General features: G+C 38.0%; 4 protein-coding genes across 7 annotated transcripts in view; 3 read left to right on the top strand and 1 right to left on the bottom strand.

The window, feature by feature from the left end:
- The window catches only part of LOC120570426 (multidrug resistance-associated protein 4-like), a 40,308-nt gene extending 28,294 nt beyond the window's left edge, over positions 1 to 12,014 (bottom strand). For 2 of the 3 annotated variants that reach the window (XM_039818771.1, XM_039818772.1), the window contains exons 1-19: positions 11,750 to 12,014; positions 11,048 to 11,158; positions 8,145 to 8,265; positions 7,837 to 8,061; positions 7,666 to 7,755; positions 7,382 to 7,545; positions 7,139 to 7,264; positions 6,695 to 6,944; positions 6,501 to 6,608; positions 6,237 to 6,326; positions 5,435 to 5,626; positions 5,203 to 5,297; positions 5,036 to 5,122; positions 4,791 to 4,887; positions 3,025 to 3,267; positions 2,678 to 2,809; positions 2,482 to 2,519; positions 2,085 to 2,179; positions 1,517 to 1,663 (exon numbers count right to left, since the gene is read on the bottom strand). In XM_039818771.1, the coding sequence (XP_039674705.1) occupies positions 1,517 to 1,663; positions 2,085 to 2,179; positions 2,482 to 2,519; positions 2,678 to 2,809; positions 3,025 to 3,267; positions 4,791 to 4,887; positions 5,036 to 5,122; positions 5,203 to 5,297; positions 5,435 to 5,626; positions 6,237 to 6,326; positions 6,501 to 6,608; positions 6,695 to 6,944; positions 7,139 to 7,264; positions 7,382 to 7,545; positions 7,666 to 7,755; positions 7,837 to 8,061; positions 8,145 to 8,265; positions 11,048 to 11,158; positions 11,750 to 11,823 (2,485 nt within the window). In that variant the 5' untranslated portion in view covers positions 11,824 to 12,014. Of the gene's footprint in view, positions 1 to 1,516; positions 1,664 to 2,084; positions 2,180 to 2,481; positions 2,520 to 2,677; positions 2,810 to 3,024; positions 3,268 to 4,790; positions 4,888 to 5,035; positions 5,123 to 5,202; positions 5,298 to 5,434; positions 5,627 to 6,236; positions 6,327 to 6,500; positions 6,609 to 6,694; positions 6,945 to 7,138; positions 7,265 to 7,381; positions 7,546 to 7,665; positions 7,756 to 7,836; positions 8,062 to 8,144; positions 8,266 to 11,047; positions 11,159 to 11,749 lie in introns of those variants that run through there. The other variant, XM_039818773.1, reaches the window with a different exon arrangement.
- Positions 12,015 to 14,559: 2,545 nt separating this feature from the next.
- On the top strand, positions 14,560 to 16,948 carry LOC120570238 (claudin-10-like). Of its 2 annotated transcripts, XM_039818474.1 has the most exons (5): positions 14,560 to 14,939; positions 15,626 to 15,787; positions 15,872 to 15,953; positions 16,047 to 16,151; positions 16,273 to 16,948. In XM_039818474.1, exons 1-5 carry the CDS (start codon positions 14,720 to 14,722, stop codon positions 16,427 to 16,429), a joined length of 726 nt encoding a protein of 241 aa, XP_039674408.1. In that variant the 5' UTR covers positions 14,560 to 14,719; the 3' UTR covers positions 16,430 to 16,948. The 2 variants fall into 2 exon arrangements, with proteins under 2 accessions (XP_039674408.1, XP_039674411.1); XM_039818477.1 differs by lacking the exon at positions 15,626 to 15,787.
- Positions 16,949 to 18,202: 1,254 nt separating this feature from the next.
- On the top strand, positions 18,203 to 20,251 carry LOC120570204 (claudin-10). Its single transcript, XM_039818434.1, has 5 exons — positions 18,203 to 18,582; positions 19,125 to 19,286; positions 19,379 to 19,466; positions 19,613 to 19,720; positions 19,810 to 20,251. The coding sequence occupies exons 1-5, from the start codon at positions 18,351 to 18,353 to the stop codon at positions 20,003 to 20,005; spliced, it is 786 nt and encodes a 261-aa protein (XP_039674368.1). The 5' UTR covers positions 18,203 to 18,350; the 3' UTR covers positions 20,006 to 20,251.
- Positions 20,252 to 21,991: 1,740 nt separating this feature from the next.
- LOC120569518 (claudin-10-like) lies at positions 21,992 to 23,902 on the top strand. Its single transcript, XM_039817379.1, has 5 exons — positions 21,992 to 22,484; positions 22,592 to 22,753; positions 22,850 to 22,931; positions 23,046 to 23,153; positions 23,265 to 23,902. Exons 1-5 carry the CDS (start codon positions 22,253 to 22,255, stop codon positions 23,455 to 23,457), a joined length of 777 nt encoding a protein of 258 aa, XP_039673313.1. The 5' UTR covers positions 21,992 to 22,252; the 3' UTR covers positions 23,458 to 23,902.
- Positions 23,903 to 24,162: the final 260 nt, after the last annotated feature.

Genomic DNA, 24,162 nt, shown 5'->3' with positions numbered 1-24,162 from the left:
TTATTCAAAGTGTTTGTCCTCCTCCCCTGTGTAGATTACCAAGCAAGGCACACCCAGATAAACCGTCAGGTAGTCCAATACGTAACACAACAGCAGCACTAGAAACAAAAGCCTAAGATTAAGACCTGTGGTGTTTGCTCCAAACACAGCTTTGCAAAGCTTTGTCGCTGCACCCACTTCTAATACCAGACGAAACCGCAAGCTCCTGAACACCCTCAAATCATATTTAGACTTGTGTTATTAGCTTATTATGACTCATTATACAGATACAAGTTTCCTTCTTGTTGAGAATTCCCACCCGAGCTGATTGTGCTGTACATGCATGTCACTATGAAGAGATTAGGCTGAGTAATTATCTGCTGACAGGTGAACAATTAAAGTTATCAAAGTGGGCCATTCGACAGCTGACATTGGATATAAATGAAACAATTTAGTGACGTTATTTCACCTAATTAAAATAGTTTTTTTTAATGAATACCACAAAGTCATAGAGAGACAATAACAAGAAGAGCAAAACATTTTGCAAATGATTTAAAGAAATCTTGAAATACTAAAATACTAATAATAAAAGGCGGTGCAAAACACACCTGAAGAAAAAACCAGCAGCCCTCCCTAAGTAAAGTCAGACGTATTTGGAGTGTTTGCACACTTATTAAAATCGTGTCCATCTGCCCACTCCATTGGTCCAGCAGCTACAGCCTATAAAGCTAATGAAATAATCGAAGATTTCTGATACAGCACACAAGATAAATACATCTGTATTTACAAAGCTCTATAGTCCAAACATAACACTGTCCAAGATCTAGTGCAAACAGTATGTATTCAATATGACTGTTTGCTTTTTGTTCAAACTCACAATAAAAAAAGATAGGACTCTCGTTACTCATTTTTAAATACATTATGGCTACATATTAAGCCATATCACAAGGCGTTTTGACTAAATTGGCCTCTTGGTTACTTTTGTAAAGCCTGTTTTGTGATGCCAGTTTATTCACAATCAGATATTAAACCCCATACGTCCCACAAACCATCTTTGAGCTTGTATGACTGAAAGTACAGTTTTTATATTAAAGTACATATTAGATCTTCTGATTAATATTTATCAGTTATTAATTATATTTATTGAGAAATTACATAAACATTTCAATAATAACATTATAATATGAAATCCTTGAATACAATTATTTACAGTTTTATATGAAAAATGTAGCATTTGAAAATACAAGTTATTATAAATTATTATATATATATTTAACTTACAAACTAATAACTGACTATGGAGTTTAAAGGCAAGCATATGGCTGTTTGTAAAGTGGCTCGAAACATGACTAAGTAAGTAACAGTCTGCTCTCTAGTGGTGAGATATTGCATCTCACCACTAGAGCTTCTACAGCAGGTCCCACTGGATGTTAACATCTCATAATCCCCATACATCAATCCTTTAACACCTTGGTCATGTTATGAATATGTTAGTAGTTATCTAAATGAGAAGTTGAGAAGGAGGTGAGCCACTTACCAATTGGATTGATATCGAAAAAGTGTACAGGGGTCCGGAGGACGGCATCAAACATGCTGTTGTGTAGGGTTTGGGCCGAGCTCACCAGGACATTAAAGAAGACCAAGCTGCGAAGGAAGCCAAACACTACTGAAGTGGCTGTTAAACCTGACCAAAGCAGAGAGAGAAAAAAAAATCCATCAGCACACTACAATGCTATCCTTGTAGTCAGCTATGCATTTAAGGTTCCAGTATTAAGCATGATGAATGGCACAAAAAAGAAGATGTATTCTACTTGTGTTTTTCCTTCAATGATGCTTTTTTGTCTACTATCACTGTCAATACAAAAAGCCTGAACGAGGGAAGTGTCTGGGGGTCACAGGGAGACAAGCAGAGCAATCCAACAGCAGAGAACAAGAAAGGCACTGCTATCTCCCTGTACAGCTGAGGCCCATGTACACATACAGTACACTGGGCCTTGAAGGCCTTGGGCCACAGCCAGAGAACTGTGGATCTGTTCATTGAATGGCTGGCGTATTCAGAGCCTCAACAGTACACAAAAAAGCAATGTGCGCTTTGTGAGCTTCACCTGCGTAAACACCTAGGTACAGGTCAAGGTCCAGCTGCCGAGAGAAGCTGCCATTGAGGTGCTCTGTCACATTGAGGTGCTTCTGTTCAGAGGCCCTGCAAGTCAGCGACAAAAGAACCAAAAATCCACAAGGACAAATAAACACAACAAACAAAGAATGCTGCAACATGAAGGCACTACACAGAACACAATCTTCCTGTCCTGAAGCACAAGGTCAGTTTCAACAAGTGACAGATAATGCCAAAAAAAAACAGTTTGTTGGTTCAGTCGTCTTCTATTAAATCATTGACCATTTCCAGTCTCAGAAAATCAGTCAGTTTGGCTTACAACACCTGCTATTCTCAAATTTTGAAAGCATCCATGCTTTTTACAGGGTGTAAGAGAAACAAAATCTTACCAGCGAGCAAGCCACCAGTCTTGTAGAACAAAGGTGATCTAAACAAGCAAACACACAAACAAATTAAATATAAAAAAAGTAAATTCATTTCATCATTCAATTTTGTCTCAAATTCACTTGAGATAAATATTGTATTTTTCCAAAATTCCAAATTAATAATAATAATATATAATAATAATAAAAGAAGGTGACTCACATGTGCTAGGGCATTGAGTAAAATGAGGACCAAGAGGACCAGGAAGTTAGCGCCTGCCCTGAAATACTTCACATACATACGCAGGCCGACGTTTCCTTCTGAGCGGCTTTCCTCCTCCGTTGGTTGCACTGCCTACAAATAGACACTAGTGTCAATGCCAGCCATCCAGCAACATTTCAGATCAGGCAGAAATGAGCAGCAGGGAAAATGTGAGTACCCTCTGCCCTCTAGTGGCTGGTAGAATGCACACAAGCCTTTCCCCACACACATATGCTTAAAGCTTGATGAAAACCATGTTTTTAAATTATAGCCAAGTTGTAGTAATTTGATGTTTCAAATATACCTACCACTGTAAGTGGCTCTGCTCCATCAGTCAAAGAGTACAGAGAGGCGGAGAGAGAGGACATAGAGGATATTGAGTTGTCAGAGACTGTATGGGGGAAGCGGGACACAGTCCAAGGGATGGGGGTCGCGCCCTGCTTCTCCCCCTCCTGGCCGTCCTCCTCCTCCTCCTCCTTCTTAAACAGGGTGGTGAAGTCGAGTCCAGAGCTCTGCAACTCATTGTAGGTCCCCCGTGCCATCATCTTACCCTGGCAATGACAGCAAAGAGATGCAGTTAAGAGCACAAGAAGTCTCACACATAGTCCTGGAAATTTCTGCATCTGTAAGTGACATGATATATGAGCCCCTGTTAATATTACTAATAAAAAGAACATGTATGTTAGTTTGTTTGCCTATGAATGTAACTTTTAAACTCTTACAGAAAGGAACACACACACAAATTCCTCAAAGTGTTATATATAAGTAATAGAATAACATACTCATTGAGGCTTTTGACAGAATGTTCTTGAATGTCTTCCACCATGTTGGATGTATTTTGACAACAATAGTCACAGTTCATACTGTATATAAAAAATATTTAAGTAAAAGTAATAAATGAGTGTCATATTAATGGATATTATAAAGTTAAATCATGCATTTCCCATTGTTTTACCCACTCTACCACTGCATAATATATGCATATTGATTTTTTTGTTACCAATTGAAGATCGGTAACGTTGCTAATCAATAATATTATTCTATTTTATATCAACACTGATTAAAATGACTATGTGGAGTTTGGAAGGGATTGCTTGTAGTGACTAGAGAATATTTCTGTAGAACTTCATTGTTTTCATTTTACAACCCAAACATATTGTATGGTTGAGGAGCACTGTTCTCGTCAAGCCCGTTTGTTGTTTTTAGAGCTTGTTGACTAAAAAAAAAAAACTTACAGACAGACAAAATTAGCAACCAGCAGGTGCAGAAATGCAAACATCTAGAGAGCCAAGCATGCCAATGTTTTCCTCAAGAGTCAAAAAAGACCAAACCAGAGCTAAAATGTCAGTAACTTTTGGACTTGAATCATCAAGCAGCTAGACACTGTTCCAATGGGATGATAATGAGCCGAGAGTGTAAGCACTGTATGCATTAGCAATACCACCCAATTGTCAGCTTGTTCTTTAGTTATTCTGCCACCGATTGGCCACAAATCAGTTAGTGAGGCTTCAACACTAAACTGGTTGGGGACTGCTCTGTCATTGCCATGGTCATACGTCACTTGCTGCTGGTAAGCATGACTCTGCATGTCCTATACAAAACAGAGTGGTTCGTCTGACCAATAAAGGAGCAGGAGACACTCACTGTTTTCTTTTGGTCATGAAACTGGGTCATCGTTGGAATCCACTTTAATCGCTGTGAATCCAAGCTGACAGCTGATGTCCTCAGGTAACTACAAACTTTTTAAAGCAACCTTGAAGTCTACAGGGGGTGACTGTTTGATACCAAAAAGATACATTTTGGGTGTAGTATAACTGAAAAGTTATTGAGCTGAGAAACACAATGCAATTAGACATAGGCCTAAGTGATACTATAAGACAGTGAATGTCATTTTTACACCATATAACGTAATTTAAAAAAATAATTATAGCAAATATTCAGAGAACATGGAGCATCATAAACAGTAACAACTCTTGGGTTGGCTTATTTGATGCACTAACATTCTGTTTAATTACCAACTGAGCACTTTTCTTTACATGTAAACTTTCAGAAGCACACAAAGACAAACACACACCTGATTTAAGACAACAATTTGATCTGCAGCCTTCAGATACTGGATTTGATGAGTAACCAGGATACGAGGCTTCTTCCTCAAAAGTCCACAAATGCACCTGAAGGAAACATGTTTTTTTTATGCAGAAATACAAAAACTACTAATATATTTTCACCATCTGATTTTAACACCTGATTAACTGATATGTACTTTCCACTGGAGTTCTCCATTGACAAAAATGGGGAGATGTTAGTAACAAAACTTACTCTTCAAAGAGGTGCCTTCCCACCTTGGCATCCACAGCACTGAGAGGGTCATCCAGCAAGTAGATATCTGCATCCTGATACACTGCTCTAAAAGATACACAAATATGGAGGTTATCTCGGTCACTGACACCGAAAGAAATGTGCATTGCTGTAGTTATCTAGCACACCTTGCTAAGCTGACTCTTGCCTTCTGTCCTCCACTGAGGTTGGCCCCTCTGTCCCCAACTATCGCCAAGTCACCACCTGGCAATAGGTCCATGTCCTGAAAAGGGTCCAAATGCAACCCTTACCAGTCATTCACATTTACACTGGACTCACTACTAGCTAAACTTTCCTAATACCTAGACTATAGAAAATGAAAATGCAGTGGGGCATGTAATAATCAACAGCGATTCTCACTCTCTTGAGGGCGCAGGCTCTCAGAACTCTATCATACTTCTGGGGGTTGAGCTCTTTGCCAAAAAGGATGTTGCTCCGAATCGTACCAGGTAAAATCCAAGGCAGCTGAGAAGTATATGTCAGCTCTCCTTTGACCTTGACCACACCACTTTCCTGACTCAGTTCTCCCAGGATGGCACTGAGGAGCGAGGACTGGCATGCACAAACACAGGACAAAAAAACAGATTTCAAGAACAACATAACATAACTCCCAGTAAAACACACATTGTCGTTTCTGTTTGTGAATACATTAAACAAACAACTTACAACATGTTAATTAGGAAGCTTTAGAGGTGCTGGTGAGGTGTATTTTTGAACTTATGAGAGCCAGGCTAGCTGTTTCCCCCTGCTTCCAGTCTTTATGCTAAACTAAGCTAGACTAAGCTACACAACCATGAGAGAGATATTTATCTTCTCATCTAACTCTTGCTAAGAAAGTGAATAAGTATATTTTCCAAAAGACAATAATTAATGGCATTTCAGCTAACCAAAAGAATAGCTTTAATGAGAAATGATAGCTCTACTATCTTACAATAACAGTTTAATACAATAACGTATGGCAAAATTAAGCAATCTTGGTATTAAAACCAGTGACTTTTTATATGGCATTCAAAACTAAAAACTCAGCACTGACTTAACACTCTTTACTGCTAATACAATTGATAATATTATATTATTAACATTTTTGAGTTACTTAACATGTCTCAAGTTTATCAACATGTGTGTGCATGCCTATAAACCCAAGACTACAAATAGACCTGACCTTTCCAGCCCCAACAGGTCCGATTACTGCCAGGAGCTGCTCAGGCCTCACTGTAAAAGACACGTTCTGTAAAGTTGGAGCCTCTAGCATCTGTAAGACAAAGTAAATGAACTGAAACCCTGTCATGTAATACCTATTCAGAAAGTCTGTTCATGTCCGCTTTACTTAAATAGCTCAAAATCAAAAGTTTGTCCCAGAGGCTTCACAATCTCTATAGCGACACTATCTATAAGGAGAGACACAATGCCCACAAATAATTCTCACCTTATCCCAGTAGCATATTAAATCCTGAATTTTCACCATACAATCTTTCTTCTCTGCCACAGGAAGCCCCAAATGCTGAGGAGCAACTTCATCCAGCAAAAGAAAATTCTTAGAAGGAAAATTACATTCAGAGTTTCAGTTTCCATAGACAGTAATCAACAAACACAAATATGGCCTGGCTGTGGTGTATTTACTTGAATCCTTCTAATGCTGATGAGAGACTCAGAGACCTTCTCTATGGCAAAGGGAAAGAAGAGTGTGATGGTGAGTCTGACCGCCCCATAGAGGGAAACAGCCATAAACACTCTGCTAGCAGACAACTGGTTTCCTGTCAGCACGTAGACACAGACGGTGATGAAGACAATGATCTTGTTGGCCACAAAGAAAGATGCCATGTTCAGGCCACGCAGGAAGGAGCTTTTCATGATCTTGGAGATTTCCATTCTGTACAATAACAAGACATGTTGTCAGTAAACACTGCAAAACTACATGTACAGGTACATTATTCTCAAATGTATTGCAGCAAACAAGAGCATTTGTTTTTTACATGCATGTTAATTAAGAGGACATGACAGAAACATGTTAATAGATTTCAATGAAATTTGGTAAAAGGAAAGGTAGGTTAGTTATTGGTGTACCTTCTGACCTCATCCACCAATGCAGCAAAAGGCTTTTCCCACCCATACATCTTTATAACGCGGATCCCAGAAATTACTTCATTCATTGTGCGTATCCTGTCATCTGTTAAGACTGTTGTTTCAGCCCTAAAACAACAGACACAAATTGCAGCAATGGCCTGGTACCAGTGCAACACACAACATAAACTTAAAGTAAAGAAAATTGTTTTCTATATTTGATCAATCTGGCGAATGACTACAAACCTGAGACTAGAGAACAACTGTCCAAACATAGTCTGTACTGGCATCAGGATGAAGAAGACAGCCATTCCCGCAAGGCATGATGGGCCAATCGCATACATCAACAAAAATATTACAGTTGCTGCTTGTAGAGGACCAATCCACAAAAAGTGCAAATATAAGGTTACCTGTTATAAAACGATGAAGAGGAAAGAATTACTGAGGTATGGTCTGTTTTATTGAATGAGTAATTCACATGTGAAATATGAATTTAAAGATATACACATAAAATACTTTCATATGATTACCTCATCAAATTTGTTGACATCATTGGATAAGAGGTTCACAATTTGTCCTGTGGTAGTTTTGGCAAATGCTTTGCTGTTAAGACAAAGAGCCTTTGCAGAAGAAAGGTTTTAAATGAAGTCATACATACATACATACAGACATTTATACATAGATGTGTCATAATGACTGACCTTCTGATAAATCATGTGGCACATGGCCACACGAATCTTCATGCCTGCCCGCTGGACGTGGTAGAAATAGAGATGATGAAGGACAGCCAGAACGATGGTTAACAAGGAGAAGCCTGCAGCATAGCTGTAGGCCTCATAGACTGCAGCTGTGTTGGTGGGGTCATAACTCTCAAAGTACTCAATTATCTTCCCAAGTAGCAACGGCTGAATGACTTTGATAACTTCCTGATAGAAAATGAAAATATGAATTGTTAATAACAGCATTGTTCTCTGTAGATGTTTGGTTTCACTGTGAGATTGCACTGTACCTCTATAAAGATGTATATTCCAATGAGTGCATATGATCTCCAATAGCACTGAACAAGAACTTTGGCAAGTCTGGGTGGGCACAGATCTTTTGCCGCCTGTTGAACCTCTCTGTTCCAGTACCTAGGAAAAGCAATAGTTACTCCCAGTCAGTAATGTATCATAATGCACTGTTACAGCACTCACAATAATGAACTGTTGCACTACAGAATGTTTCTCGAAAGAAATCACAAGAAATTCAGCTCCACATATTTCAAGCAAAATCATTCATTATTATTATTTATTTTTATTTTATTTAACCTTTATTTAACCAGGTAGTCCGTTGAGAACATGTTCTCATTTGCAACAGCGACCTGGCCAAGAAAAGCATAAGCGTGCAGGACAACATACAGTTTCACATTCAATACAATACAGGAATACAGAATACAATAGGCTACAAAAAGTGCAGATTAAGTAAGCATTATAATAATGTCTCGCTTGTGTGGATGTTAACTGACTAAGTGTGAATCTTACATTTCTACAGATTTTAGTGTGTAGCTGTCTACATACACGTTTCTACATGATAGAATATTTTAGAAGAAAAAAAAAGTCTGGAGTGTTCAGAAGTTCAAATAAATCACGAAGGTGCTCTTCGGAAGGAGAACACAAATTTTCAAAAGAGGAAAAACAAAGAAAAGAAAGAAAAGGTTTCAAGGCACTCTTCTTGCAAAAAAATTAAAAAGCCAGGCCACGACTTATCCAGGACTCGATGAAGACATTGATTACAGTCCGTTTTGTAGTTATGTCTCATTTATATGCTCTGATGCTTTTGCAAAAGTCATTTAGTCATATTTATTTTTGTTTTCCTTTTTTCTGTTTTGCACATCCATGTTTTTTCTTATTTTACTTTAATTTTTTTCTCTTCCTTGTATATATTTTGTAGAGCCATCTGGTGGGTATACTTTACATTTGTAACCTTTAATATCACTGGCTGTTTGCTCAGGTGTTTAAAATTATCAGGTGTTAATAAATCCAACGTACATCTCAGTTCTTTTAAATTGCATCCCCGGCTCCTCCACTTGCCTCCCTTCCTCGCGTCTTAGTCCGTCCCACCGAGGAAGCACGGGAGAGACGCGAGGAAATTATGGGAGAAAAGGAAACGAAGAAATGTGTTTTAGAGGGATGATAAGTCTATATATTGGGCTTTTGCATTGGATTGAATTCTAATTGGATCTGAATTATAAAGAAATAGCTTTGCTTTGTTGCTTAGCTCTTCACTGCCACAATTTAATACAAACCCCTCATTACTGCAGCTGCAGTATCTAACTATTGGTATGTGTCATCATCATCCATCAATAGCCTTAGCTGTGAAGAAGTACTTGCACTATACTCTTCCATTTTGGCCACTGATCATCCCTCAACTGGATGGCACAGGCCACCTCTTTCTGGGTCTCTCCCACCTGGTGCTGACATTTTGACCACCAAACACATAGCTGGAAATGACTCCAGTAATGCTGATGATTGATTCTACTATGATTATTGATTACTATGATTCAGTAAGCTATCATGTGACAGCTTAAGAAGTGCTGTCTATATATAGGTGGGCTCTCCTCCAAGCACAAAGTGAAGTCTGACACCAAACTCCCTCAAATTGGGTAGTCTGTCCCCTATTAAGAAGATGTCCAGGCTGATAGGTGCCAGGCAGTGGTGGGGACATCCTTGATTCTCTGGTTGGCTACTAAACACACTAAACAGTGGAGAACGGGGTAATTCCAATATGTCTGCGGCTTAGTTTGTGAATAAAGCTCTGATTGTGGTTTGAATATAGTAGTTTTGAGTAGTATGCTTTTGCTGAAGTGGTGGATTGGGTCTTGGACAATGTCCAAATCTATCATTTATTATTTACCTTCAGGGGGATTTCAATGTCAATGACTATACACCTTGAAGTTGCAATGATGTCAAGAATAAGAATCTGATCTAAACCTAAACCTCTAAACCTGAGCAGTGTGTTAGTGGACATCCGTGCCAGTCAATGGGCAGCCAATAAGAAATAGCATGAATTAACATAAGGAGGTTCACAGGTGTGCATGGTACCAGACCATCTCATGGTAATGGTCGATGATCAGCTGTGTTTCATCAGTCCAGAAGCCACATATTCTGGACGCTAATTAAGAGAAGCAGAGGTGTCAACTGATATATGATGGGGAATTTGATTCCTGTGCCTCAAAAACTAGTGGATAGAGAGTGGACACTTTTCAAAATGGCTATCACGGAAACTGATGCTAGGAGTTGTGACCAGAAGGTGGTTTGTGTCTTTCCTCTTAAAGGCAAGGCAGCTTTATTTGTATAGCAACAAGGCAGTTTATAGTGCTTTACATAAAAAAAATTAAAGAGCAGTTAAAAACAATTGAAAACATTTGTCAGAGCAAATATAAAAATAGCTAAAATAGAATAAGACAGCAGGTATGAAAATACAAGAATAAAAGTTACAGTGCAGTGTAAGAAATAAACAGTCTAAAATCCCAACAAAAGATGGGGGGGTAGGCTAATCAAATCTAATCAAAATCTAATCAATCAAGCTAAAGAGGTCTTACTGGTGTTCTACCCTGTTTCCTAGAATCTAGGCCTATTTAAAGTATTAGCTACTTGGGAGAATCCCAGTAAATAAGTGTTTACCAACACAATGATAGAGGGAAATGAACATTGATTCCTCCTTTTCATTTACCTTTTTCCTTGTATTTTATACCTGTGTTCGTATAGACAAGTTGATTTTTTACTCACCGTTATATTTATATTTTACCCTTCCCCCTGTAACAAACACTGTTTAACACCATTTACTGTAAAATGCTCTGAATTCCACCAACACAATGATAGAGGGAAATGAGCATTGAACTAAATTGATAAAAGACTGTATTCAATGTCTTACCATTGTAGCTCCTCTCCGAGTCTATCTGATGCATCTTCTGGGAGAACTTTATACATGTCATCTTCCTCCAACTTCCTCTTGTACCCGATACTGAACAAGGGATTCAGCCAACTAGAGAGAAAGTACGTCAAAGTATGTTCAGTAGTTGAAAATAATTATTAGTGCTCAAAGAAGCTATGAAAACCTAGTTTGGCTTAATGAGAAAGCATAAAAATAAGGGAGATACAAGGCTTTCACCATTCGATATTAATGCTACTGTACATTATAGAAGTAGTCCACATGTACCATGTTTTGTTAAGTGAGTTTAAGTTAAGTTTAGGCCTATTACTGTCTTGTTTTTTACTTTAGCACTTTGTCTTTGTAACTGCCAAGAAAAGTGCCACCGTAATTAAGTTATTATAGTACTTTTACTTCACTATAAACAATAGTAGTCCACTCTAGAATTCCTCTACATGAGTCTGCCTGTTGTGATTTCAGACTTCAGGAATAAAACGTTTAGCTACTAGGAGCCTGAGCTCTCTCCTCCGTGTGGGAACAGTAACAGTCGTTTATGTTTTAAGCATGGGCAGATGCTCATGCAGCTACTTGCTATCACATCCAGGGACACACACTGTCTTTTGAGTGGCCACAAACTGTCACACAGGAGAGCTCTCCATTCAATTAATGTCAAACACGGCTGTCACTATGGGCCGCTTTTCTTACCAGAAGAAAATCTTGGAGAGAAGATTAGCTGAAGCCGACGGATTATCCTTCGCCTCCTTCCACAGTGGTTCCATGCCCCCCCCCCCCACCCCTAACAGTAAAAGCAACCTGAGGACTTTCTCTGCAGTCTATGTGGCAGGGGGCTATCGACAAAAGACTCAACGGAGGAAAACTCTGAGAGTAAAGCTGCTGTAAAGTCCAATGTCTGTCAATATCACACCTACTGTACAGACACTGAGGACAGGATTACTACAGGACGCACAGCCGGTTTGTCTGCCAGGTGAGCGGGGCGCTGCTTAACCCCGCCCATGCCTGGTGATTGGCTGACGGTGGACTCAATCACTTCCCAAATATACGTTCATGTCATGAACTCTGTTCATTCTTACCCAAAGAACAATTATGTAGGCTACACAAATGTACTACAGTAAAAGTAATATCATCCACATTGTATCAGCAGCCAAACTACCCATGCAGAATATGACCTTATAATGGTATATATAGCCTATAATTAGAATTATTATATAATACTAGGAATGTCACTGAATTGTTTTTACCTATTGATTTACCTGTAAACAGCATTTAAGGATACTTTTTCCACTTGTTTTTACAGAAAATAACTCCATAAAACACAAAAAAAATACTTAGTAATGGGAAGAAGTATAAGTAGCAGAAATGTGTACAGAATTGTGCTTTACAGTACTTGTGTAAATGTACTAAGTTACATTTGCATCATGTGACAAAGTGGGTGATGCACTCACTAATTGTTTCTTGTGCTTATGTACATTTGTCCATATTTATTTTACACATTGCTCTAGTTATTGTATATGGTATTCATTTCACACACAACCACTGTTTAGTCTCAGTTAGATTTATTAAGTTGCAGGTTTGAACAGTTAATTGTTTGTTTCTTCATACTCACCTTTTCTTTGTTCCTTTGTCTAACCCGCCATGTGTTTTGCAAATAAATCTTTATTTTAGGTTCGTCATAAAATACCATATCTCTCATAGAGGATACAGTCTGACAGCGTTCTGTCAATTTGTCACTGAAAGAATCTGATTATCTTTGTTTTAAAAACATTTTCATCTTGAGTTTCAGATTGTCTTACTTTTCACTCATATGCCTATCTAATTATCTTTTTAAATAAAAACTCTTTAGTTATATCTGTTTCCATAATGAAATAGTATCATTATCTTTTACTATGGTCATTGCTGCTATAATCACAAATGACTTGTTACCTTAAAATATATTTGTTTCAGATTTATAGCAAAAATAAAACACCAACAATCAGACACCATTCAATTCAAAGCATAATATTTTGTCAACCCTTTTAACCCATATTTTATGTATTGTATTGCACTATTTACTTGATATTGAAGGAATTTTGCTCTTATTGTCCATAATTAGAGATTATTGGATATGCACAATTTTTTCCAGTGTTACTCTTTTTATCCATGTGTTGACAAGTTATTATATACGTGGCTAGTTGTCTAGTAGTTTTTCCATTTGCTAAACGTATTTCAGCTTACCATAGTCTTTACAACAGAACGGGAAGATAAAATCCAATTCATTTAATTTCTCTATAAATGTACCCAATTCAGGAACATGTAGTGTATATATATCATTTTCTTTTTAACAAACAATTGCAGAGTGGTTTGAGATTCCCAGCTCCATCTGTTGGAGGCAGAAGTGTGTTTGTAGAAACATTAGTATGTATATCCACCAGATGGGGCTCTATTTCACATTATAAAAGCTTAATGAAATATTTAATTGGGTGAGTTTTTCCTTATTATTTGCTTTTTAAACAGTATGTGACATCTCACTTATATTTTTAGTTGTCCTTTTCTGAATGAATCAACACATTTCTCTGCAATGTAACAGCACGTTTGTTTCCTTCGCATGCTGTAAGTTGTTAATAAGTTATCTAAATCCTGCTATTTTAGGTCTTTGGGGAAGTTACTGCACTCTTGTTAGTGCAAGCTGAAAGGTAGAAGATGACACATTCACTGCACTGTTTCATATCTTAAATGTGTCTGTGGTTTCTCAAGACTTTTTCTCAAAGTTTTTTTAAACTCATAAATAAATCCAAAGATGTGATTTAAACGTACTGTATAAAGGCAGTGGGAAAAAATAATAAGACATGTAAAATAAAAGAGACTTTTGTGAAGCTTAATGTTGTTGTTTTTGTTGAGGCTGTCAGAAAGGTGGTTCCCCTTACACGTAGTTTGTGGTGTGGATGGACAAATTAACAGGAGCACCTCACAATTTATCATTGGCTCATACTTTACATCCATAAAATAATGTATGATGCATTATTAGTTTAACCCTACCGTGAAGTAGGAATGGTTTGACCGCAGACAACATTTTACAGGTTAATACATTAATAATGTAACACACCTCAGAATGAATACTATGTGTTTGATACCTAAGTGCATTTACTTTTACTTCAGTAAACATTTTACTGCAAACATTTTGTTTTTAACAAAGTATTTTTTTCCATAATAGTATCATTACTTTTACTTAATTTAAGTATTGGACTTCATGCCCTTCACAGTGGTAGGCCCACTCAAAATATGTAAACACACATAGCAAAGAATTCATCTTGCATGCCTACATTTGCTTTAATTTTGAATGGCGTTACTGATGTCATCATGATACTTTCTACATCCAGAACTTTCAATCCCCATGATCTATGACTGTGAGTCACAGTGACGTGTACTGGATGAGGGGTTGGAAGGAGCTATAATAGACCATTGGCCCCTTGTTGATATATAGAGCCAAACTCCTCCCTACAGAATAAAACAGTCCACAACACATTAACTATCAATCGCAGCCTATCCATTGAACTTAGTACATAGTGCAGAACATAGCTACATTTTCAACAAGCCTTACTAGCCAAGGAACCATTATCAATTCCAGGTCTCACAAACTTAATTGGCCGTCACACCGTGTGGAGGAGTCCTCTTTGCAGAATGAGCAGCATGTCTCAGGAGATCTTGGCCTTTTTATTTAGCACTTCGGGATGGGTGCTGGTGTCTTCCACCTTGCCGATGGAATACTGGGAGGTATCTTCAAATGATGGATCAGTCATCACCACAGCTACATTCTATTCCAATCTTTGGAAGACCTGCGTCATTGATTCAACTGGAGTGTCTAACTGCAAAGACTTTCCCTCGTTGCTGGCACTGAATGGTCAGCTTGTTTTTCCCTTCTCATTGAATTCTTGGTTTTTCTTTTTTGGGTAATCATGTTGGATTTATGGAGTTTTCTGTTTGTTTTTCCGTTAAAGAGTGTGTGTTAATGCCTTAAAGGCTTGTTGTACTTTTTCTAGTGCTGATTCATCCTCAGTTTCCAATTGCCATATAAGTGCTCAACCTTAACTCTTTCTCTGTCTAAGTCAAAGTTGGTTTTTTTTGTTTTTTTTTTTAATATTCTAGATGATACTCAGGATTAATAGAAATCCTAACGCCTACTGCAAGTCTTAAAGAACCAACTCATTTACCTTCAAATATGTCAATGTTTAGCCTTAGTTCTCTGAGCTTGAAAGCTATAAAGGAAATTTACTGGGAACCTTAAGCGGTTTCTTCCACGGCTGACTAGTTTCAGAGGTTAACTTCCAAGGTAATATTTGCCTGAAATCACATCTGAATAGGACGTTTCATGCCAAGTCACTCACCGCACTACCAAAAAAGTGGCTGAAAACAATTAGGGTTATTCATGACAAATTGTATTTGTTGCTTAATGTGTAAATTAGTCACTTGCCCAATGACCTTGCGATGTGCAGATGTGAGTACAGGGAATGCAAAACCATAGAATGGAGCCACTCAAAGTAACACTCTTTTGATTGTATATAAGTTGACCTCTATCTATGTTTGCAGGCTACATCCAAGCATGCAGGGGATTGATGATTGCAGCCGTCTGTCTGGGTTTTTTTGGTTCTATATTTGCCCTTGTTGGAATGAAATGCACCAAACTTGGAGGAACTGACAAAAACAAAGCCAGTATTGCTTGCTTTGCAGGTGTAATTTTCCTTCTTAGTGGTAAGTATAGTGAAATTGTCTGTATGATATCTGTAAATATCTGTGTGATCTAATACAATTCCCTATTTTTCTTGTTCTTCTCAGGCCTCTGCTCACTTTCATCATGCTCCCTCTATGCACACCGGATAACAACAGAGTTTTTTGACCCAATGTTTTATGACCAGAAGTAAGAACCATCTGACTGTACAGCCAGTGTTTGAATGTAACTCAACCAATTAAGAAAAATATCATTAAGTAGGCTATTGGTCTTTGTCTGTAGGTATGAACTGGGAGCTGCGCTTTTTATCGGCTGGGCAGGTTCTATCCTCTGTATCCTCGGAGGCAGCGTGCTCTGCTTCTCCATTACAGGTTCTTTTACCAAAAGGTTGGTTTGAGTATCACATACGATGTTTACAATATACAGAGGATACATGTATGAATCAGTTATGTTGAGCCATATATGTGTTTGATTAATGAGGATGAGTCTGTGTTCTGTTTCTTTACAGCCACAGTCGAGCAAACTATATCTACAAAGGTGCTGTCTCACATTCTCATATCTCCTCCCGCCCAAGAGGGCAGGCACAGTCTGTAAACCAGAGGCCACCTCCTGACTGCAGCAACTCCTCCAGGATTCAGCACTTTGATAAGAATGTGTATGTGTGAGGTATATGAATATAAAACACTTTTAGTCAAAGCCACTGGTGAGTCTTAAAAGATACAGTACACTGTATGAAAGTTGGTGGTTTTGTCTAACAGTAGCAGAATTTCCTGATTTTAATGTGTGGCTCACCAAGAATTAAGTTTGGAATATTTGAATGTTTTTCTATTTAAAAGGTCTGAATTTAAAGTTGTGTGATGCAGTTTACTCTCTAATGTAGGGGGATTTTTATTTTCTATAAAGCAGACAACTTCTGTATTTGGCAGTTCTACATATTACTGTGCACTGAATGCTCAGATTATGTATGTATTATGATTAAACAGCTCAATCAAAAACATAATTCTTCCGAAATGGGCCTTTCTGATGTAATTTTTACATAAGTTTCCATTTTTTTTTTATGTATGTGGCAATTAAGTGTGTAATATTTTGTAAGACATTTCCTTTGTTGATTGAATCTTTAAAGCGCCCATATTATGCTCATTTTCAGGTTCATAACTGTATTTTAAGGTTGTACCAGAATAGGTTTACATGGTTTAATTTTCAAAAAACACCATATTTTTGTTGTACTGCACAGCTCTCTCTCACTGCTGCAGATCCTCTTTTCACCTGGTTTCTGTTTTAGCTACAGAGTGAGACCTCTTTTCATCTTCTTCTTCTGTACTATCTTTGATTGCACTCGCACATGCTCAGTAGTTCAGATGTAGATCATGTCAGCTAGCTAACTCTAGAGACAGTAAAAGAAAGCCTGTTTCTCCAACTTTGGTTAGTTACAAGGCAGGATTAGCTGGGAGACTTCTAAATGAGGGCGCACATGTAAGTAGTTCTTTTGTAGATTATGGTGAACTTGTGTGTGTTGTTGCAGTGCTTTGCTGTTGAGAACGACGTAGCATGCTAGCGTTAGCTCGTTAGCAATGCTAACGGTTAGCATGCTAACGAGCTAACGGTTGTGGTTAGCCAGCTCATTTCGGACTGTGACGTCACAGTCCGAGCCGATTTTGAACAGCTCACTAGGAGACTGAAAGCAGGACACATTCAGAAACCGTATCTCACTCAAAACAGCATGGATGGATTTTTTTCAAAGTTTGTATGTGTGTGGAAGCACCAGAGACACAAAAGAACACCCCAAATCCCAGAAAAAGTGATTTTTTCATAATATGGGCACTTTAACTGTAAGTAACCTGTACATGTTGTTAATCTGTGATGACAATATTTCAAACTTTCAAACACAGATTCTCTTTTTTCCCATGGCATAACCATTAATTATGATTTTGTAGTAAGCAAACTTCAAGAAGATCAGAAAAAGACTGCATCTTATCATTGTCTGATTCACATGTGTGGTGAATGAAGAGAAGGCTCTGTTTTTTAGAAGAGTGTACGATATGAGTAGAAATAAATAATGGTTGAAAATCAGATGACTATAAAGTGTTTTTTGTTTTTTTGATCTGCTCGTCAGTGATTGCAGCAGGTCTGAAGAGGGCAGCAGTTTTGCACTTTGTGTTATGTTCTTTAAGAAGATTAGTGACAGTAACCCATTTTATCCTAATATTATGTTAGTGTGATGGACAAAAGCAATACAACATTTCAAGGTGGTTACAAGCGTGGGCTTTTACAATGTAAAATTCATATTAAATGTATTATTGCTACATACCAGGGGCTGCAAAAATATGTACACTTGAAAAAGTAGCTAGACTTGGTTTGAATGCTTTCAAGTGGGTGGCAGACTCCAGAAAGTTTACAGTAAACATCTCACACAATTGTACATAGCCCTCATAAACACTAATGGCGCATGGCACAGGCACAATGTCATTCTGTCCTGACGCAGGAAATAACTCATGATCCTGTTTACCACCGAGTTGACTTTTAATGTGTTTTGTGCTTCTACCCAACTGAGTGGACACTACCTGGTTTAATTTAGTGATTTCAGAAATGAGGAAACGTCTGATCCAAATATTTGGCTTCTTGATTTCATCACTGGGATGGCTGTTTGTGCTGTGCACCATTGGAATGGACTTTTGGAAGGTCTCTCAAATAGGAGGACAAGGAGGCCCATTTGTTATCAAAGTGGCCTGGTATGCGTCCAGCCTGTGGAAGGATTGTTACACAGATGCCACGTCTGTCATCACCTGTAGAGACTTCCCTGTGGTCCGGAATGTCACACGTAAGTGCTTCACATTTTGCATTTACCTCAGTAGTAATGTTTCTAATACTATCTCTGTCAGTCTTTTACTTTGAATGAATAGAACGATTTGCAGAACTGTAATTCAACAGGCAGAGCATAGCACAGTTATGGATAAGTGTTCACAATGGCACTGAGTTTACAGCAGTGCTATGTCAGACTGTGTGACCTTTGAAAAAATAAATGAAAAGTTGAATTCATAAGCAATAAAATACCACTTTGTTATTTTGCCACTGCAGCTTTACTTGGTCTGGTATGATCAGTAGGTTTGGTTGCTAATGTGTAAAAAACTAGCTATTGCTACTGTATGTTTATTAATATCACTGGGTCAGGCAGCTGGCTTTATGGTTCTTCTCTATGTGTCTACTAACTCTAGTGAATATAAAGAGCTTTGGATGTTCTCCAAAGAGATTCTTTTTCAAACGCAAATCAGCTTCTTTTCGGTTCTGAAATTGAACACTGTTCTAAAAATTGAACTTTTTCATTTTTTTCTTGCCTGAACTTTTTCTTTTTGTTTCTCACAGCTTTAATACAGGGAGTACGAGGATTGCTGCTATGCGGGTTAGTTCTTGGATTCATTGGTGTAGTACTTTGCTTTGTTGGGATGGAGTGCACTTATATTGGTGGAGCTGATAATACCAAGGACAAACTGCTTTTTGCCGGAGCAGTGTTTCATATTGTTGGAGGTGAGTACAAAACATGCACATCTTTGTCTCTGTAAATGACAGAAATGTTTTGCCCTCATTATTTCTTAATATCAACAAACTTCTGCATGCAGGTGTGTCAGATGTTTCTGCCTACTGCTTATACATCAACAGGATTAACAGAAAAACATTTCATGCCACTTTTGGGACAGGAGAGATACGGTACACTGATCTACATTACCATATTGTTTAATTGCAGAAAAGTCCAACTTGATTCCATAGTAAAATATTAACACAATCCGATGTACAGTATTTACAGTATGTACAATGTATCATGACATTTTGTCTTACATTTTAACTTACTCCAGGTATGACCTAGGAACTCCCATATTTCTAGGATTGGTGGGATGTTTTTTGATCCTTTTAGGTGCTGTGTCATACGCTGTTACAGTCTATCGAGTACTTTGCCCTGGAAGGTATTTAAATTCATCCATCTTTAGCCTTTTACTAGTGACTGTTGAGTTCATACCACATTATTAACTTTGACAATGTTTTGGTATTACAGTAAAGTGGATTATGCCTATGGAGGAGGCACGTACATGGCCCCTCGCTCCAGAGGAAGAACGCTGTACACCGGATACTACAAACCCTCCAGGCAGAATGGATCTTATATGGGCTCAGGGCCATCCACCATTTCCAAAATCTCAAAGCTCTCTCAGACAAGACCCATGAAAATGTCAGAAAGAGATGCATTTGTGTAGTAGCTCAAAGCTCCATGTAGTTTTGTTTTAACAAAAAACGGAAAAACACAACAAGACAAAGTAGCTTCAAGTGTGATTAACTATCAATTGGCATATTGCATACTGTAGATAGGATGGAAAAAAACCTTCACCGTTTCAGTGCACCATGTACAATTATAATTTGTTTTTGTTGTTGTTGTTGTTGTTGTTGTTGTTGTGGTTTCCATGCTCTTGTCATGTTTTTTTGGTAAAACAGGTCATAAAATACACTGTCTGGTGTTTACTCATTTACTTGAATATCTATTTGATATATAATGTAATACACTTTAGACCTATTGTGTCTATCCAATTATTCATCCAACCATTAATACATTTTAGGTCTTACCAACTTAATTGGCCGTCACACAGTAGTGTGCAGGAGTCCTCTCTGCAGCATGAGCAGAATGTTTCTGGAGATCTTGGCCTTTATTTTTACCACTTCGGGGTGAGTGCTGGTGTCTACCACCTTGCCGACAGACTAGAAGATATCTACACTTGATGGAAAAGTCCTCATTATTCCAATCTGTGGAAGATCTGTGTCATTGATTTTATTGGAGTTTCTGATTGCAAAGACTGTCCCTCGATGCTGGCACTGGTTGGTCAGCTCTTTTTTTCTTTTCTTTAAAAAAAATTCAAGTTGAAGTTCATTGCTACTCACGCTATGGCCTAATGCAAGTCTTGAAAGAACAACTTATTTACTTCCAAATATGTCAATGTTTAGCCTTTGTTCTCGAAACTTGCAATGTTATAAAGGATATTTAGTGGGCCTCAGGTGGTTTCCCCCGCAACTGACTAGTTCCAGGGAATAACTTTAAAGGTTGTTTTTTTTGGCAGATTATTTTTCTGGGCATTTTGGGCCTTAAATTAATAGAACAGCTGAAGACATGTAAAGGGAGAGAGAGAGGGCTATGACAAAGGGCTGCAGTTCGGAATCAAACCCGTGGCTGATGTGGCAAGGACTGAGCCTCTGAACATGGGGTGCTTTCTCAACCAGGTGAGCTACCCAGGTGCCCCATAGGGAATCATTTTCAATGTAATATTTACATACATGGAACAGCATGACCTAATAAGGATACAAAAACGGTCACTCTGTATTCCATTAAAAGTACAGGAAAAAAACATAATCAGATTAACAATACTTTTAGTAAAAATGGGGATTATTAGCACGATTACAATTTTAAAATAAAAAAAACAGAATGGAGTCACAGCAACATTGAATACAAGTTGACATTTTATGTTTGCAGGCTACATCTAAGCATGCAGAAGATTGATGATTGCAGTTGTCTGTCTGAGTTTGTTTGGTTTTGCATTTGCCCTTGTTGGAAGGAAATGCAGCATCATTGGGGAAAATGACCATTAAAACCCATTAACGGACACCTACTAAGTAGTTTGAGGGAAACTGTATGTTCACTGTTCTAAATTGATGCATCTCCCATCTCCCTTACAATTTAACAAGCTAAGATCTCACTTACAACACTGAGTGTAGTCATTCAGTGCCTTATCCTCGGAACTATGGAATGCTGGTTTATTCACTATTAAATTAATGAATAAATACATATATAAATAAATGAATATGCCAGACAGAGTTTGCTTTTAGAAGGGGAGTTTTACCTTACTCCTCTGTTACATGATCTTTGTCTTCTTTATTCATTTAATTATGTATTTATTTATACACCACCAGGCCTAGACAGGGGTGCAGGAATGGGGGGTAAAAAGGGGGTTTGAGGGTTTTAATAGATATAGTGTATTACATCATGACAGTCCTTGGCATTTTGCACCAGCATATTCTCAGTTCCAACCATTTACACAAATACCTATAAGTGTATTCTTCTTCTGTCAACATCATCGATGTGTAACAAAATAGTGTCATAATTTATAAATATTTCAATTCAAGTGTTTCCTCTGTGTGCAAATCCCTTGTTCGCCTTTTCAGAGTTTAACCCAGTAGTAAGAGCATTATGGTACATAAAATTGACCCCATGCTTGTACAAAGTAGTTTCCATGTGTATTGTACCAACACATTACCAAATCAGCCATCGTAAAACAGAGAGTGTCAATTCAAGGCAAAACGTGATGGTTTGTGATGTATACAAACTGCTCGGCCTCTTGTGTGTGCTTATGGCATAACCGGAAACACGACACAGGTGCCCCGCAGTTTGTGTTGAGAAGCTGTTGTGCCATTGCTTGAATTTGCCTTTGTCTGTCTAGAGGCTCAACTTCCACGCAAGCATGAGTTACAGGACTGTGGTGATGTACATGGAGATCGGCTGCTTTGTTGTCTGTGTTTCTGGATGGATCCTGGTGTGTTCCACAATGCCCACAGATATCTGGACATGGTCTGAGATAGAAACCAGAGTCTTGACTACTTCACACTACTTCTCCAACCTGTGGAAGGATTGTATAGCTGATTCAACTGGAGTAACTGACTGCAAGGACATTCCATCACTGCTTGCACTGAATTGTAAGTCAAATGTAATTTAGCACAAGGCATGATGATGAATAAAAAGGCGACCTGCAGTCTTTTTTACCCCAATGTATGGATAACATTGTTTTGCTGTTCTTGGACAGGGGACATTCACATGTGCCGCGCTCTCATCATCATCTCTATTATCTTGGCTTTCTTTGGATCAGTTCTGGTCTTAGTGGGAATGAAGTGTACTAAGATTGGGGGATCAGAGGTTGTTAATGCAAGACTAACCTTTGCTGGGGGAATGAACTACTTTATCGGAGGTAAGATTGAGAGTTACACAGACTTATTTGAAAAGACGTCACATTGCAATACACTACATGATTCATCTTTAAATAAATATGTGCCTATTGTTTCAGGAATGTGTTCTATGATTGCTTTCTCCTATTATGGAAACAAACTTAGAGCAGAATTTCAAGACCCTAACTACAAAACTGAGAAGTATGTACAAGTGACATGGATAAAATACACTTCAAACTCACCTTATTTCATAAATCAACATTTATATGAAGGAAGAACTGTACGTGTACATATTATTCTTGTATGTATTGCCAGGTTTGAAATAGGCGTTGGTGTCTTTATCGGCTGGGGAGGCTCCGCCTTACTTGTTGTTGGAGGCCTCATTTACAGTCTCTTTGCAGGGAGGGAAGGGTTCCACTCAAGGTAAAATGCTGTCACTGTATGACTGACTTTGTTTCTCTCCAGCATTTCTATTCTTTTATTTTGTTTTACAGACATAAATAACCATCCATTTGTTGAATCTGAACCTCACAGCTCAAAAAGATTCCCTGAATACCAGTTCCCTGATGCCTACAGAGTTGTTCCGACAAAAAAGAGCATTCCGTTTTTGGCTCATACAGAGATTAGTGAGAGCAGAAAACCAAGGACCACCAGTGGCAGCAGAGGCAGCAGCATCTCTGGGATCACAACCACCACCAATTCGTCAGCTATAAATGCATATGTATGACTTGTTTTCAAAGGTGGAAAATATTCTGTCTTTCTGTCCTTCCAGAAATCCAAGATATTTTATAATCTAAGCCCATACTTGAGCTTTAACATTAGCCTTTAGAATGGGTCTTATTTCCACAGCAGACATTTAGCATTAACAATGGCTCTGTTCAAGTGTCCCAAAACATGTCTATTAATTATCATGATGTTTGGCTGTTGTTGTAGCCATGCATATGTTTTAATAGTAATGTAGATAAAACTATGTATATTTGAAACATGGACAAAGAAGTAACTAATAATACCAGGACTTAATGTTGACTTACTGTAACATGTATGCTACGCATCTCTAGATTGCTTGTTTAAACCTGACTGAAGGTTGCATGCTTTAATATTGCCTAACACTGCTGTTGATTGATGTTGTCAGTTGTTTTTGAAATTTGCAATAAAACAAAATGTTGAAAGGATATATAAATTACACCTAGTTTCCCCCCGGATCATCGTCCGGATTAAAATGCTGCTTATGGCAAAGTAACTAAGTACATTTAATCAAGCACTGTACTGTATGCAGTTTTGAATTATTTGCACTTTACTTATTTTTTCCATTTTATAATACTTTATTTACTTCTACTTAAAAAAAGAATGTAGTCTACCCTACTTCACTACATTGATCTGACATTTTAAATTCCCAGTTACTTTGCAGATTACGATTGCACATACAAAATTT

This window comes from Perca fluviatilis, chromosome 12 (genome assembly GCF_010015445.1).
Source record: "Perca fluviatilis chromosome 12, GENO_Pfluv_1.0, whole genome shotgun sequence".
In the NCBI taxonomy this organism is placed as follows: domain Eukaryota; kingdom Metazoa; phylum Chordata; class Actinopteri; order Perciformes; family Percidae; genus Perca; species Perca fluviatilis.
The sequence above is the reverse complement of the archived record's forward strand: the minus strand, read 5'-3'. Positions and strand labels throughout refer to the sequence as shown.